The sequence below is a fragment of the Bemisia tabaci genome, chromosome 8 (genome assembly GCF_918797505.1).
Source record: "Bemisia tabaci chromosome 8, PGI_BMITA_v3".
In the NCBI taxonomy this organism is placed as follows: Eukaryota; Metazoa; Arthropoda; class Insecta; order Hemiptera; family Aleyrodidae; genus Bemisia; species Bemisia tabaci.
The window spans coordinates 28,309,653-28,324,289 of NC_092800.1; the positions used below are offsets into that span (position 1 = coordinate 28,309,653).

A 14,637-nucleotide genomic window follows, 5' to 3' on the forward strand; every position below is an offset into this window, starting at 1 on the left:
ACCCTAAAATCGATCCTATTCTATAGGTTTAAATGGTAGATCAATTATTGATACATCGCAAAGCACGCCACGCTACTGGACCCCACTATCTTCGAAGGTGACCGATGTGCCCGGAACACGTCATAGATCAGATCTTGAAATTTTCATGTAATTTTGTGCAGAAATGGCTGATAAATTGAAGAATTAGTGCCAGTTTCTGGGCCCCAGCTTTTGTCGCCAGTTATCATTTGGCGAATCTAAGCGTTGACTATCGGAAGTACTTCAAGCGCTCAGCCGATAGGGAGCTCTTTTTGATTTTAACCTGCCTCAATAATTCTAATATACAGGGTGATCCAAAAGTCCCTTCCACCCCCTTTAACTTTTTACCTAATTGAGGTAAAGATTTGAAACTTGGGGGATGTTCCTAGGTCAAAGGGAGCTACTTTTTTGCCCCCCTATTCTCCTTATAATTTACTCTACAACTGTAAGGCCTCACAAATACATTTTCTCTGTTCGCAACAGCATTCTAAGGGATGAATCCCCACTTCTCGAGTTCCGGATCAACATCATATTTTCCCCCGTAGTTCTTCGCGTGTAAGACGCACGCGTTCGAACTTCGAAGGCATCGGACTCCAGGCAACTTTCCCTGCCTGCGGACTTACCTCGCTGAGGAAAACCGACCCACGGCCAAGGAACCATGAGCCCTACGTCGTCCATTTCTCCGGGCATCACGCCGCTCATCCTCAGACAAGTCTCGGCCGGGCCCGGCCGAGTCCGTCCAATTTTCTGCGAAGCCTCGAGCGGCGGCCGAGAGCCGGGCACTTTGCGGTTGCCCTAAAAAGAATTGAGCCGATCCGGGCTGCGCGCGCGGCGGCCGGCCAATTGCGCGGGTTTTTCTAGGACTCGCGCGCGGACCCGGACCGCAAACAACCGTCAGCGGGGCCCCGGGCTCTGTGACTGGACGCGCCGCGCCGCGCTGGACTGGTGATCGCTCGGATGATGTTGTTCAACTCGTCCCACCACCCCGCCACTCTCCTATTCTGCCGTGATAGCGAATACTAGGGGGCTATGCCCCCTGGCCGCTTCGCGGCCCAACCCCCAGTGGGCGCTTCGCCCTCTCTTAGGCCCGCTTCGACAAAAGAACGACAAAAAAAATGAAAAGATTTTCATACACTGGAAAAAAAATACATTGGATCTAGAGTCCAGACTCTTAAAAACATTGACAAGAAAAATCAAGCGGGAAAGTTCTAATACTGTCGTATTAGAAAAGCGCTCAGGTGTTAGTAAATGTATTTAGTGGAGAAAGGAAGTATAAACTCCGTCGACTTGGCTGGGAAATGGAAATAAAGCATCAGCTGATATCAAAAAAGGTTACCCAGGAAACCGTAAACGCGTATTTTTGTTTCCCGAAAATGAGCTCACCGTTGAGCTTATCAGGCGCATTTTTTTAGGCTTCATTTGAGTTCAACGATCCATTTCGATAAGAATTACTCTACCGCTAGACAAACGATCGAAACTACCTGCGCATTACGTTAAAAGCATAAAATACAATTTTCACAGCTTTATTTATTTTAAAAATGGACCCCCCCCCCAAAAAGCCTACACATCGATGAACTGGTGCACCATTTAAACGCATTAGCACTAGTATACTAGTACTCAGAGGCAAGTCGAAATCAAAAAGCGCTGCCTATCGACTGAGCGCTTAATACTCTTGATTCAATCGGATTTTTGCTTAGATCAAGAACCAAGCCTCTTAATTTGAGCGGATTTCCTTTTGATTTAAGCAACAATCTGATTGAATCAAGAGTATTTTTCTTGTCAATGTGTTCAAGAGTCTGGATTCTAGATCCAATGTGCCTTTTTTCCAGTGTACCCGACTCTCATTTGAACGTATTTCTGTCAAACGGAACTATGTGCATTATGGCCCTGTTATGCATATATTCTCATGGGTTTCAGGGCTCATGTTTTAACGCACACAGTTCCGTTTGGCAGAAATACGTCCATTTGTTCAATCTTTCTCTGGCCGGGAGTGATTGAAGCAATAAAAATCAAATAAGAAAACCGTCAATTATTTCAAACTTCAGGCCGATACTGAAACGAAAGGAAACGAACAGAACGGAGCGTTTCGTTACTTTTGGGGAGTCTGTAATAAAGGAGCATACCTTTAATTCACTTATCTTACCCTATACTAACAGACCGATTCCCCATATCACAAGAATATTACACAAAATATTGCGAACTTGGCTCTCTAAGCAATTTCAGTTGAAGAAATAAGGTTTTTTTTTCGTGCAAATTCTACATTTCTCTTAAGGATTCACCTGAAAAATGATCCTGTCGAATATTTCCTAAATTTTGTAAACTTTCTCAATTGGAAATATCGTTGAACCTCTCACAGCCATCATAGAGGGGGAAAAAGGAGGTGTTTGCATCTGGAGGATTGTTTACCCTGTGACGTAGGTCGGCACAGGTACTCCAGCAAAATACGGAATTCGGAGTATGAAAAATGGACCATTACATCGATTTCCTTGGTTAAATCAACTCATGATATAATTTCAAACACGTTATACAGAATGACTTTATTCCATGAACTACACAATGGAGATGCTGCATGTGTGAGGAATTTGCGATTTGACTGTTGATTCTTACGTAAAAGTTAGCTAGAAACACAATGGTGCCACTGGTTTTCTCTGAAATTAACTCCCAAGCTCAAAAAAAGCTCTCAAGTTAAGGCCGAAATGGAGGAGATATTCCACGCTACCCTGAGAATCCACCTCTACATCAAGACAAACTCTACATGCGAAGATAGGGAGTAAATACATTGACAGGGCTGCCACTTTATTTGGGGACTCCACAACTGAAAACACGGCAACCCTGTCAATGTATTTGCTCCCTATCTTTGCATGGAGAGTTTGTCTTGATGTAGAGGTGGACTCTCAGGATAGCGTGGGATATCCCCTCCATTTTGGCCTCAACTTGAGAGCTTTTTTTGAGCTTGGGAAATGATTTCAGGGAAAACCAGTGGCACTATCGTGTTTCTCGCAAACTTTTACGTGAAAATCACTAGTCAAATCGCAAATTCCTCACACATGCAACATCTCCATTTCCAAGAAAATGGATGATAAAAATCGTCCGTACCGACCTGCGTCATCAAAAAAATCCAAGACGTCCGAAATGCAAACACCTCCCTTTTTTTCTCTACGCATACAGTCATACTGCACTAGAGAATCTCTACAATGACTGCACGTCCACACCGATCAATAAATCAATCACTCCCCCGTCTACATTCACTGATCCGAGGTAAACGCAGGTCAGCAAGTTGACACGTAAGAATGGGATCTAAATCATAGAGGCTGTGAACAGCTCGTACTCGCAAGAATGCTCACCGCAAGATGCCTGGCAAGGCTAGCCGCGCGCCTCTGGCTTTAAAGTTAGAACAGAAACGCATTATATTAGAGATAACTTAGGACAAAGAACTTAATTTAATCTCAACTTCCTCTAATACTACTGTAAGTTAAAAAAGTCGGTATGGGGAATTATTTCTAAATGGGACCTTCGAGGTTGAAAAATCAACTCAACTTGTGTATGATAAAATCTTGTGCACCGTATAGGAAAAATCTTCAATTTTAGGAAATGAGTTCACTTTTGATTTCAAGTTCCTAGATTCGCAAGATTTTCCAGTTTTTCTGAAGGCATGTCGAGACCAGTGATTTTCGAGGTTATGTTTGGAGTAATTTTTATTCATTACACAATGCATCTTTATGATTTAAAATCACATGGAGGTACAGTTAAGTTCCTTAAACATATCAAACAGCCTTCAAATAGCAGAAAAGTCCAAATAAATAATTTCAAAGAAAAAACTCTCAAAAATCCAGCTAAAATATCCAAGTCGAGGAACCTTTTTCTCTTTTTTTCCTTTTCTTCACGCAAAAACGTTGTCTTGCTTTTTAAAAGTTTTGTTTCACTTTATATTTTGTACATTTTAACGAAATTTCTACACACATTTTATGTAAAATTTTAGTCTCTCGTTTTGCAAATTTTGCAGTTCACAGTGTATAGCGTCAATGTGGGTGATCAATGGAATTTAACTCAATTTTAACGCTAATTGGTTTTTATGATTTTTTTTTTTTCAAATGTAGTCCATGTCGAGGTTGAATCTAGCCCATCCTAACCTCCTCTAATAATGCATCCCTAATAACTCAATTTCACTTTGAATAGTTTGTTGAACAATTAATAATACTCAGATAGGTGATTCCTATCTTAACGCCCTAAAATCCGTGACGCTCTAGAGGAGAGAAGGGGTCGAAAACAGCGTCACGCCGTTTTGTATTTACGAGTTAAAAGATAGGGACCTACGTCAAAAAAACGTTACACGGAGGGTGTAAAAAATGCCAAAAATGTGCTTTCGTAATTTACGGACGGACCCTTGATGAAAGCACGTAATATTATGATGAATGTTGGAGGGATGATTAAAAGTGACATCGCAAGATCAGTTAAAAATGAGAAAGAATAGTCACTTAGGCTTACATCAACCTCTGAGCCTGAGCTCTGAGTTAAAAATAAGTGGTTTATGCTTTGCCGCTGTGTGTGCCTTCAATTTTCCTCTACACCACTTATTATACGCTTGTGTGTATCGATGCAACCGACAGGGGCCATCTTAAGACTTTACAAGTCAACGCTCGACGTTGATTTGGGAAGAGGGATACAATTCTTCATCGTATTTAATTTTTATTTTATGACGTCCTCGTGTTCAACTATTTCTTTCTTTCTTATTTCTGAAGACGCACAAAGCTGCCATGATAAGGAACTTTAATAGGACTTTGCCGGTATCTAATAGGAACCCATCAAGTCACATTTAAAAATATTTTTAAAAAATGGACGGAAATAAAATTGAATTCAGAGGAGTTTTGAAATCAGCTAGTTGTGAATTTTCACCTTTAAAAAATTCAGATTAAAAAAAAAAAATATGTTGGCCGTGGAAAATTCAATAAAATCAGTTCCCAACATCTAGTCTTATGAAATTTAAAACTTTGAAACTCTTTTTCTTGATTCAAATTTGATGTGGCCTTATGCATTCCTGCTGAAATTTGTCTATCTAAATCATATGGACCACATTTTGCAATTAGGAATTACAATCTCTGGCTCAAGTTAGAAAAAACGTTTTACCATTTGAATCCTCGTTGTATATTTGCGTATGAGCCAGAAATTATAGTTTCTAATTGCAACATGAAGTCCATGTGTACTAGGATTTGAAGAGCATTAAATTGATTCCAATTTACAATGAGGAAGTATACATTTTTTGGCTCATCCATAAAAACTTTTACCTGCATGCATGGGAAAACTAATGGCTCTAACGTTGTCTTTAAATTGAGCCGGGAAGTGTAGTTCTCGATCGCAAAATTTGGTCATAAGAGGTCATAAGAAACGGGAAATGATCATAAGAAGAGGAAATGTCATAAGAGGTTGACAAAAAAGAAAAATGCCAGTTATCATTCTTGATCAACAGTTTATATCTCGCTAATTGTAAACTATACAATATTTTTACGTACACACAAAATAGAATAAATTAAAAACAATGATGAACAAAACAGTATTTGCGATTAATTTATCAGTGCTGCACGCTGAATGAACCACAGAATATTTTAGAAGAATTTTAACGATTCAGTCACTGGATTTTTTATATTTTTTGTTTTCTTACAAATAACTTGAGCACTACAAATACGCCTTCTCTTTGTCCAGAGAGTGTACCGTTAAATTCGATTTCAACTCTACTTACACGCCTGCTAGGGCCAGCTTCATTTTAAGTATCACGCGAATGCAATCAACATCAATACATGAGCACTACCACTCACAAGCTGATTCACTCGAGTTTCATTTTTAATCGACAATGGGGTTGCAGTGATCCCGATTTTGATGTCGATGAATTCAAGTGTGAAATGCATTTTGAAATAAAGCCCAAAGCTATAAGTAGACTGATTGTTTCACTAAATGAGTGTTCATTTCATATTTTTGAAATATAACCATAAAAACAAACATGATTTTATCAGCCCATTTCTTACTGTTCTAAATGAATGCTGAGCCATTTTTAACGTCAGAAGAAATGGGGATCAAAAAGATATTGACAATTTATATACAAGAAGTGTTAATTTAACACAAACATTACGAAATTACCGTCAAGGCTACGCACTCTAACTAAAACATCTAGAAGACTCTCAAATACTTAAAAAGTTCAGATTAATCTAATACTAAGACTTCTGGTTGAAGAACCGTCATCGAACGTTTCCAAAGTGATCGAATCCGGTTTTGCAGCGCATCGTCACTGCGAGAACCCTGCATTTATTTGTTATAAACATGAGATAAACATAATCCTAATGGTAAAACGAACAAAATGGCATTACAAAGTTGTTTGTTCGAAGTCTGTTTGCGTATATACATGGATGAAAATAACATGACCTACTTGAATTGATTAACTAATTAAGCGATGATCTGATCAATATGCTGATTAAATTTTTAATCAAATAATTTGAATCTTTTCGGGGAAAGTTCGACCGTGTTAATTTATGGTGCGTCGAGCGTGGGTTACTTTTATCCCAAAATCAAAACAGCCTAAAAATAATTTGAAAGTTCCTAGATATAGGTACGTTTATGGCACTATTTAACAAAAATTTACAACTTAAAAAAAGAAAATAAAAAAATTAACACAGTCCGCGTTTGAATTGTGGAAAAATGTACAAGGTATTCGGTCATGGAATTTTAGTTAAATTTTTTTGCAAAAGAAAAATAATTTTCTCCTGATAAGGAAATGGGATTAAACCTTTTAAAGTTTTCAATTCATGAAAGCCATTTTGTTGAAAAACTCGGTCAAAACTTAGAACTTAGCATAAAATCAACGGCCTAAATGGAAACTGTATGGTTTGCAACAAGGAAACCAGTTCCAACGTAAAAATATATAATACGAATATACTATAGATCATGCACCTTCGCAAATGAGAAAATACAGTAAATAGAGATAGCAAGTTTTTTACAGAGAAACATACATAACTTACTCTCCATTTCCAATTCAGCACGCGCCTTTGACGAGCGCAAGTGGAATGATAGGCACAGCAGAATTATTTTGTAAGGTAATATCAATGCAGATATTTAAATAATAATTAAATCAATCTAGGTATACACAAAAAAAGAATGGTTGTGGTTACTAGATGTCTACCTGTGTAGTCTCAAGAAAAACTAGTCGGCGGTTCTATACTCACCACTAGTGTTGCAACCAAAAAAGCAATATGTATAATTAAGACTTGAGACTTACTGATTTAAGCTAGACAGTATAATAGTCCTTACCATTCTTTTAAAACGTGTACACTTCGATATATGGCAGTTGAGCATTTTGTTGGCCACAAATAGTCATGACCGCGGGGACTTCAGATTTTTTCTCCGGAGCTATGTGAATGCGAATTTCAGTCATTTGGTGCAACGCTCTTTGGGACTAAATTAGTGTGATACCTATGAATTATAAACACAAACGAGAAATGGTAGTTTTTCTTGAGGTAGAGCTCCTTCATCACAGCTAAATTAGTAGCCAAAAAATGTTTTCCATACCCACTATCAAATCCATTTTTCATTAGAAAATGCCTTTAGACTAACTTTCATATCAATGCAGTATGGTGTGAACCAAAGCATTTTCTATCATCTAAAATGGATAGAGAATGTGTTGACCTTTGGCAGTTTTTTCAAACCTGAATACTGAATCAGGTTAACATATTCGACGGAAGTTCTGGAAAAAACAACCAAGGACTTGGAAATAAGAGTACTTTAAAAAATCTGGTAAAATTTTCCGGAACTTCTGTCTTTGATACAATCATCAATAACCTCGAACGTTCCAAACTTACGTCACACGCAGGAATTGATCAGTTGATCTGTATTGAAATTTTGTATTCGTCGATCGGGTAAGACAGGATAGAGCAGACATAGACAAGAATGGAGTCATGTGATTGGTCATGCAGTTTTATCAATCGTCCCTCTCTCGTGCCTTGCCGGGCGGTGTCGGTGACAAACTATCGGTGATTTAAGGGGTGTCTTTAATTTCTCACTGATACCATACGACAAAGAGGACGGTACTGTCATGCTTAGGAAAAACGCCGTATTTGCCAAAGGCGTTGCCACATTTCCTTTCGTAAAACGCAAATCCTGATAAATTTATGAATATTTTTCACCCATCTTTTCAGATAATTTAGTTCACCATTTTACCTAAAAATTTTGAAAATTTAAAGGAAAAATATTCATAACTTTCCTAAAAAATGAACATTTTATTTAAGGAAATTTGGTGACTCTCGAATGTTCTTCCTCAGCACGGCAGAATAAGAGATGAAGCTGACCAATCACACAGCTCCATTCTGCCGTGCTAAGAAAGAACGTCGTATGAACATTCAAGAGTTACCAAATTTCCATTAATAAAATGTTTATTTATGAGGAAAATTATGAATATTTTTCCTTTAAAATTTCGGGCACTTTAGATCAAAATACAAAGAATATTCCCTGAAAAATTGGAAGAAAAATATTCGTAAGTTTACCAGGTAATTTGTGTTTTATCGAAGAAAATTTGGCAACGCCGAAGGTTCATGAGGCGTTTTTTCTTAGCACGGCAGTATTCCTGTATCGTGTTTTATCTTGTCTTACCCGATCAACTTACACACAATTTCAACAATCGCTCATAACGGAAACCTGCATTCAACGGACTACATCCGATTCCGTCATGACAGGTGCCGCCGTGTGATTTCTACGTGTGGGAGGATTCCTTTCTGTCAACATGGATGACGTCACCTTGGACAAGATCACCGAGGGTTCAGCCGACAACGGCAGCCGCGATCTCGCTGAGCCGGAGGTTGCGGAGACTGGGGCGGGGGCGGCTCCGGACGAGGGGGCTGGGGGGGAGGGCGGAGAGCGCCGGCGGGGGGATGAGACTAGAGGGCGGCACGAACTCGCGGGCCTTGGGCGGGAAGACGGGGCGCACGGTCGTGATGGAGATGAGGTCGTCGAAGGAGGCGGCGGAGTCGCCGAAGTTGCCCCTCGCCGAGGGCGGCGCCGACTCCCCGAGGAAGCTCGCGCACTGGGCCGAGCAGACGTCGTCGCGGAGGATGGCGCTCTTGCCGGCCTCGTGGAGCAGCTGCGAGCAGTCCGTCACGCGCAGGGACGCGCATTGAGGCTAGGGAAAGAGAGAAGTATGTCTATTAGTTAAAGAAAGCAGACACAGATACTATATTTAGACAGCAAACTATTCAATCAGAGCATGTTTGTTAAACTATAAAATAAGAAGAAATAGTTTAACTATTCTTATACTATACATAAATGCAGATGGTAATCATGGACTTGACTATCATTGTTTGAATATTACTATTATTTAGTCTATTAAACTTCCAAAAATGTTGAACTAACTCTACAAAAAAAATACCTTGAAATGAAAATAATAATTAATCAAATGGATTAACTTCATTAGGTAGATGAAATAAAAATCTATTCATTCAAGTTTTCCAAATTAAATAATCAAAATGAAAAGTGTGTGTCGAATCAATCAATTAGTCATCAATAGTTAGTCTTAATCATGAATTAGTGTCTGTTAGTTATGAGATGACATATGTCGTAGCCAAATAGTCAAATCAGCATTTTGTTAAATGCCTAGCAAATAGTTAAATGTTCTATTCTAGATGGAAATTCAGATTATTTTGCTGGCTGTAGACGAAATAGTTTTCTGATCATGTGGAAAAGAGTTCCATGTAAAAACTTAAATGAAATGTTACTTTCTTCTTTTGATTCATTTTTTCTAATTGTCTTCGGTAAAAATTTGGTCTTATTTCCATCCTTTACATTTTTTATATGAAATATACCTTACATTCACTTTTTTTTAAAATGAAAATATTACTTCATTTTAAAAACATGTAAATTTTTAAAACGTGGCGCACATTTGTAAAACCTTTTCCAAGCGATGGCATCGATATTAATTTCAATGAGCCGTAGTTGTGTTGAAAGGAACTACGAAAATGAATAAAAGAGGGGGAAAAACCAAGAAGCATGCATTTGGTTTTAACTAATTTGTAAGTCGATCTTTTAGAGTCAAATACGCCCAATAATGAGCGTTTGGTTGCGCACAAAATATAAAAGAAAAAATTGAAGTGCTTTGGTAGTCATTTTTGACACGGAGCCACTTTAATATTTACAAAACTCACATTGTATTTTCCTTACATAAATACATGTATTTTTTTCATCAATTTAAATGAGAATAATCCATGTGGAGTGTGCGAACATTTCAAAATCATGCGTAGAAAAACGCTGACTCAGCGAGTTTAAATTCTGCCCATTCCTATTACAGAGCGGAACGGCGCGCGGCGTGCTGCCAGCGTGAGACGCGCACTGGCACCTACAAACCTAAGTGGATACTTCACGCATTGCGCAACGCTTGAAGTATCCCCTTAGGTTTGTAGGCGCTGGCCGCCCGCCCGCCGCGCCGCAGTGTGCCACGCGCCACGGCGCCTCCAGCACCTATTTCTCAACAGAGGTGTTGCACAGTATCATACGAAATTGAAGGCGCTCCATACATAATTAAGAGTGAAACGGCCATCCTTTGAAAGTACGGAACTGTTTCCTTGCCATTTTTACAGTTGTAATCGCTTCTGGTGCTTTTATTTTTGGGCAATGTTCCAGAAATTTTGCGGAGTTAATCAATAGATTATATACCCATAGGTTTAAGTGGTTTTATCAATTCTGTGTTTTTAGTTCAAGCGATCGTTCTGATTGATGGTTAGCAACTAATCAATGATCTCACTCTAAAAAGCGAACTTCTGCGTATTTTGTTTCTCTCAACAAATTCCAAAAAAATATTAGGTTCTTTACTTTTTTTCCAAAAAAGAAAAAAAATTAAATGACAGATAAGACAAGATGGGGGAATTTTGAATTGTTATGTGCATTCCATACGCATTTTTCACTACGTGTTAATGTTCATTCATAGACTTACCCCTTCATTCGTGCAAATACAGCTCGTGCAAGGTGATGGCAGCATTGACTGACCGACCGGCACTGTCCTTCCGGCAATGTTGCAGCCTTGAACATTTTCTCTCCACGCGTTCAAGTCGATGGACGGCATTGAGTGGCATGGTACTCGTGGGTTCCTGCATAAAATTAAATGAGCACACTTATTTGTTCCGATTACTGGATATTTAAATGCAAGCAAGTTTTCAAGGAAAATGACGCACAAACCTAAAGATTTCGATGGCCGTGGGGGAAAAAAGTATGTAGTGAGAGTTAGAAAAGCTTCCCCGAACAAGAGTAGAACGCAATTTGCATGTAAGTTAAACCTCGCCGCTAATTCATAACAAACAAGGCGATGTTTTATTCAATGAGAAGCTGATATGAACGCGCTCTAAATTTATTCATATCCTTGTTATTATTGAACGTCGGAACATGACATGTGAAAGAATCTTATGGTTGTACATATATACGTTGCTATAAAATCTGTGACCGTGTAGGTTCTACATATTGTGACGCAAGCAGCTGATGCACTGCAATGATGGGGCACATAATCGATCATTGTTTGGTATCGGAATTTTCGCTGAGGATTATTTTTCGGTAAAATTATCAATCCAAAAGAAAGCCTAATCAAAAACAAAACAAAAAAAAATTGGGCTTTTACGGCTAAAATTAAGTGGCGAGGCATTAAAGTGTGGTCTATTTAAAGACTTTAAAAAGATAAATTAATAAATTCAATGTGTGAATTTTCAAAACTTACAAGAAATCATTTGGCTGATCGAAGATAGCTCGCTGCATCTCGTGAGGGTAGTCCAAGTTATCGCAGAAAATTTTAGACAAGGTGGCTTTTCGAATCTCAGCAAGTTGCGATTCCGTAAACCTGACGACGTGGTTGTCATTCTCGTACCTGAAAAAAATCGTTCAGTAATAAATGAGCTGGAAAATTTTGATCAAATCTTACGTACTATTTAAAAATAAGAAATTATCAATTTTATGCTTTTATGTCATGAAATTTGGTGAAAAAGAGGTCATCATCATCAAAGTAGCTTCATGCCCGCTAATCCGATTTTCAAAAACGTAGAATCATTCCGCAACGGTATCCTGCGCATAATTGAATAATGAAAACGCCTTCATTGTTTTGAGTATGCAACACTGACATCCATCAAGCACGGATAGTTTTTCAAAATTCCACGTAAATTTTGAACGCTTCATCATCGTTTGTCATCAAACCACTAGTCCACGCTATCTAGACCTGCTTTTCTCAGGCGGGATTTGATCAAATTGACCTCATCTATAAATAAGAATGAATGAGTCTTACCAAAATCTGTCACATTTTCGGGCCTGTCTGAACTGAAGTCCAATGATGCAGGCAAAGGTTGGGCCGACGAGACCTCCCTTGACAGGTCGTTCACTGATACCCCCGGGGAAGAGATCGATGTCGTCAACGCTGGCGTATATCCTCTTCCATCTTGCGATAACTTCACCGGGGATCTCTCGGGCCAGATCATCCCAGCTGGAAGCCCTTTTCAGGTTACACAGGGCTCTGTACTCGTTGTACGAGGGGATGCCGTGATCACGAGCTGAATATTAGTAAATGAAAAGAAAATAAGTGAAGTAAAAGTAAGTGAAAGTATTAGAAAGTATGGACGTATTCTGCCGTGCTGAGGGAAAACGCCGTATGGACCTTCAGGCGTTGCCTAATTTCCATTGATAAAACACGAATTTCCTTGTAAAATTATGAATATTTTTCTTCCAATTTTTCAGATAATTTTGTCCGCAATATCGCCAAAGTTCCTGAAAATTTCAAGCAAAAATATTCATAAATTTCCTCGAAAATAAACATTTTAGTGAAGGAAATTTGGCAACTCTCGAATATTCATACGGCGTTTTTCCTTAGCACGCAGTATTGTTCGAGTGCAGTGAGTTTAAGTAGCAGTTATAACCATTGATTAACATATTAGAAGCGTGAAAATTATTTGTGAGGATCTGTGAAAGAGGACTTGATCAATAATCCAGGAGAGCCGAATTCAGGGGAACATGTCAAAATTGGCAATTTTGCCTCGATATTAATTTTTTCACCACATATAGGGTGCTAGTTGTCTTTTTTCTGTGTGCATGTCAGAATCCTTACCCTAAATTCAATCTAAACATTTGACCTATAGCTTAAGAGGTTTTATCTTGAAACTTTAAAACGTCATGTTTCCCTCGGTTTTTGAGTTAGAAAGGTCGAACTTGCTCCAAAATGTCCAGATTTCCGCTGTGGAATGATATCAGTTACTTAATTTTAAATTTTTGGAAGATAAGATCCTTTATCACCGGTAATCCAGGATTGCGTGAAAGGTCTAAGAAAATATATATGAGGATTACGCAAAAAAGGCACAAGGATTGCGCGAATAGAAACCTTAAGATCTGTTACAGGAATGCACGAATTTAAAATGAAGTTCATTTAAGGTAGAAGTTTGGCAAAACAGGAAACAGTTGGAAAATAAACGCATTTTGATGTTAACGCTAGTTTAGGATAGTTTGTTGACAAGTCATCGATGTCTTACCTTCTGATGATAAATGAAGTGAGAGGATTGAATAATGGTAGGGGGTCAAAGAACTTTCCTAACTTTTCTCGGAAAAAATATTTAATCGGGAGAAACGAGGCAACGTTGAAATGCTCACACGGCGTCGAAACACAACATGGGTCTTTTAAGCTCTATTATTCGATTCCGCGATTATTTTAACACGAGTTCGAATACTCGCGCCGAACGCAGTGAAGCCGGCGTGTATTAGCGCCTGCAAGACCGTAGGAATACCTCATGCATTGCGCCAAACAGTGCGGTCGGCACGGCGCGCGGCGCACGGCTCATGTCAGCGCCTACAAGACTGCATGAATACTTCTCGCATTACGCCAAACGCAGTGCAGTCAGTTAGATGGCGTGAAACGCATATTAGCACCTACAAGACCGTCAGGAATGCTATAGGACTGCGTGCCATCATTATAGATTTTCTGCTCCAGTTTTTACCATGATTAAAGGGAAAATACGTATCCTCATGGTAACAATTCAGAAACTCCGAAAAATTATTTTTTTTATTAGTTTTATTATTTTTATTTTTTTTTTTTTGTCACATTAAAAGAAAATGAAACGAACAAAAATATCGCGTCGTAATTTTCGATACTTTTATTTGAGATCATTTAGGTAAATTCGCGGAAACTTTTCAGAAAAACTGTGTGTAGCTTTAAAACATGTATTAAAATAGGAGCTTTATTTGAATTTCGATAACACTGAAAATTAGGCATAAATCATGAGTTACGCGAATTCTCGTTTATTACACATAATTGGCAACACTGAGGTCGCACGGCGTTTTCTTGCACGATAAGTCCATTACTGAGAGTCAAGACAACCCCTCATGGAGTCACAACGTAATGATTACACAAATGCAGTTTTTCGTGATCTTTGATCGCTAATTCTCAAATTCCTTTCTCGTTCCTTTCTATCATTATGTTGGTTCCTTGTCGACCGTTTTTCCGGTCTAGTCTACATTATAATCGATTGCAATCGTGAAACGTAATCTTTATTCCCGTGTGTACACGTGATGCTTTGCTGAACAATCAGAAATGGTCACATGTCTGGATCTCAGTATAAGGGTTTCTTAGCACGGTAG

General features: G+C 38.7%; 1 protein-coding gene across 1 annotated transcript in view; it reads right to left on the bottom strand.

Annotated features, from left to right (window-relative positions):
- Positions 1-5,462: 5,462 nt before the first annotated feature.
- LOC109033968 (peroxidasin homolog) overlaps positions 5,463-14,637 on the bottom strand; it is a 97,949-nt gene continuing 88,774 nt past the window's right edge. The window contains exons 19-22 of the mRNA XM_019046855.2: positions 12,305-12,566; positions 11,747-11,893; positions 10,976-11,129; positions 5,463-9,172 (exon numbers count right to left, since the gene is read on the bottom strand). Coding sequence (XP_018902400.2) covers positions 8,813-9,172; positions 10,976-11,129; positions 11,747-11,893; positions 12,305-12,566 — 923 coding nt within the window. The 3' untranslated portion in view covers positions 5,463-8,812. The remainder of the gene's footprint in view (positions 9,173-10,975; positions 11,130-11,746; positions 11,894-12,304; positions 12,567-14,637) is intronic.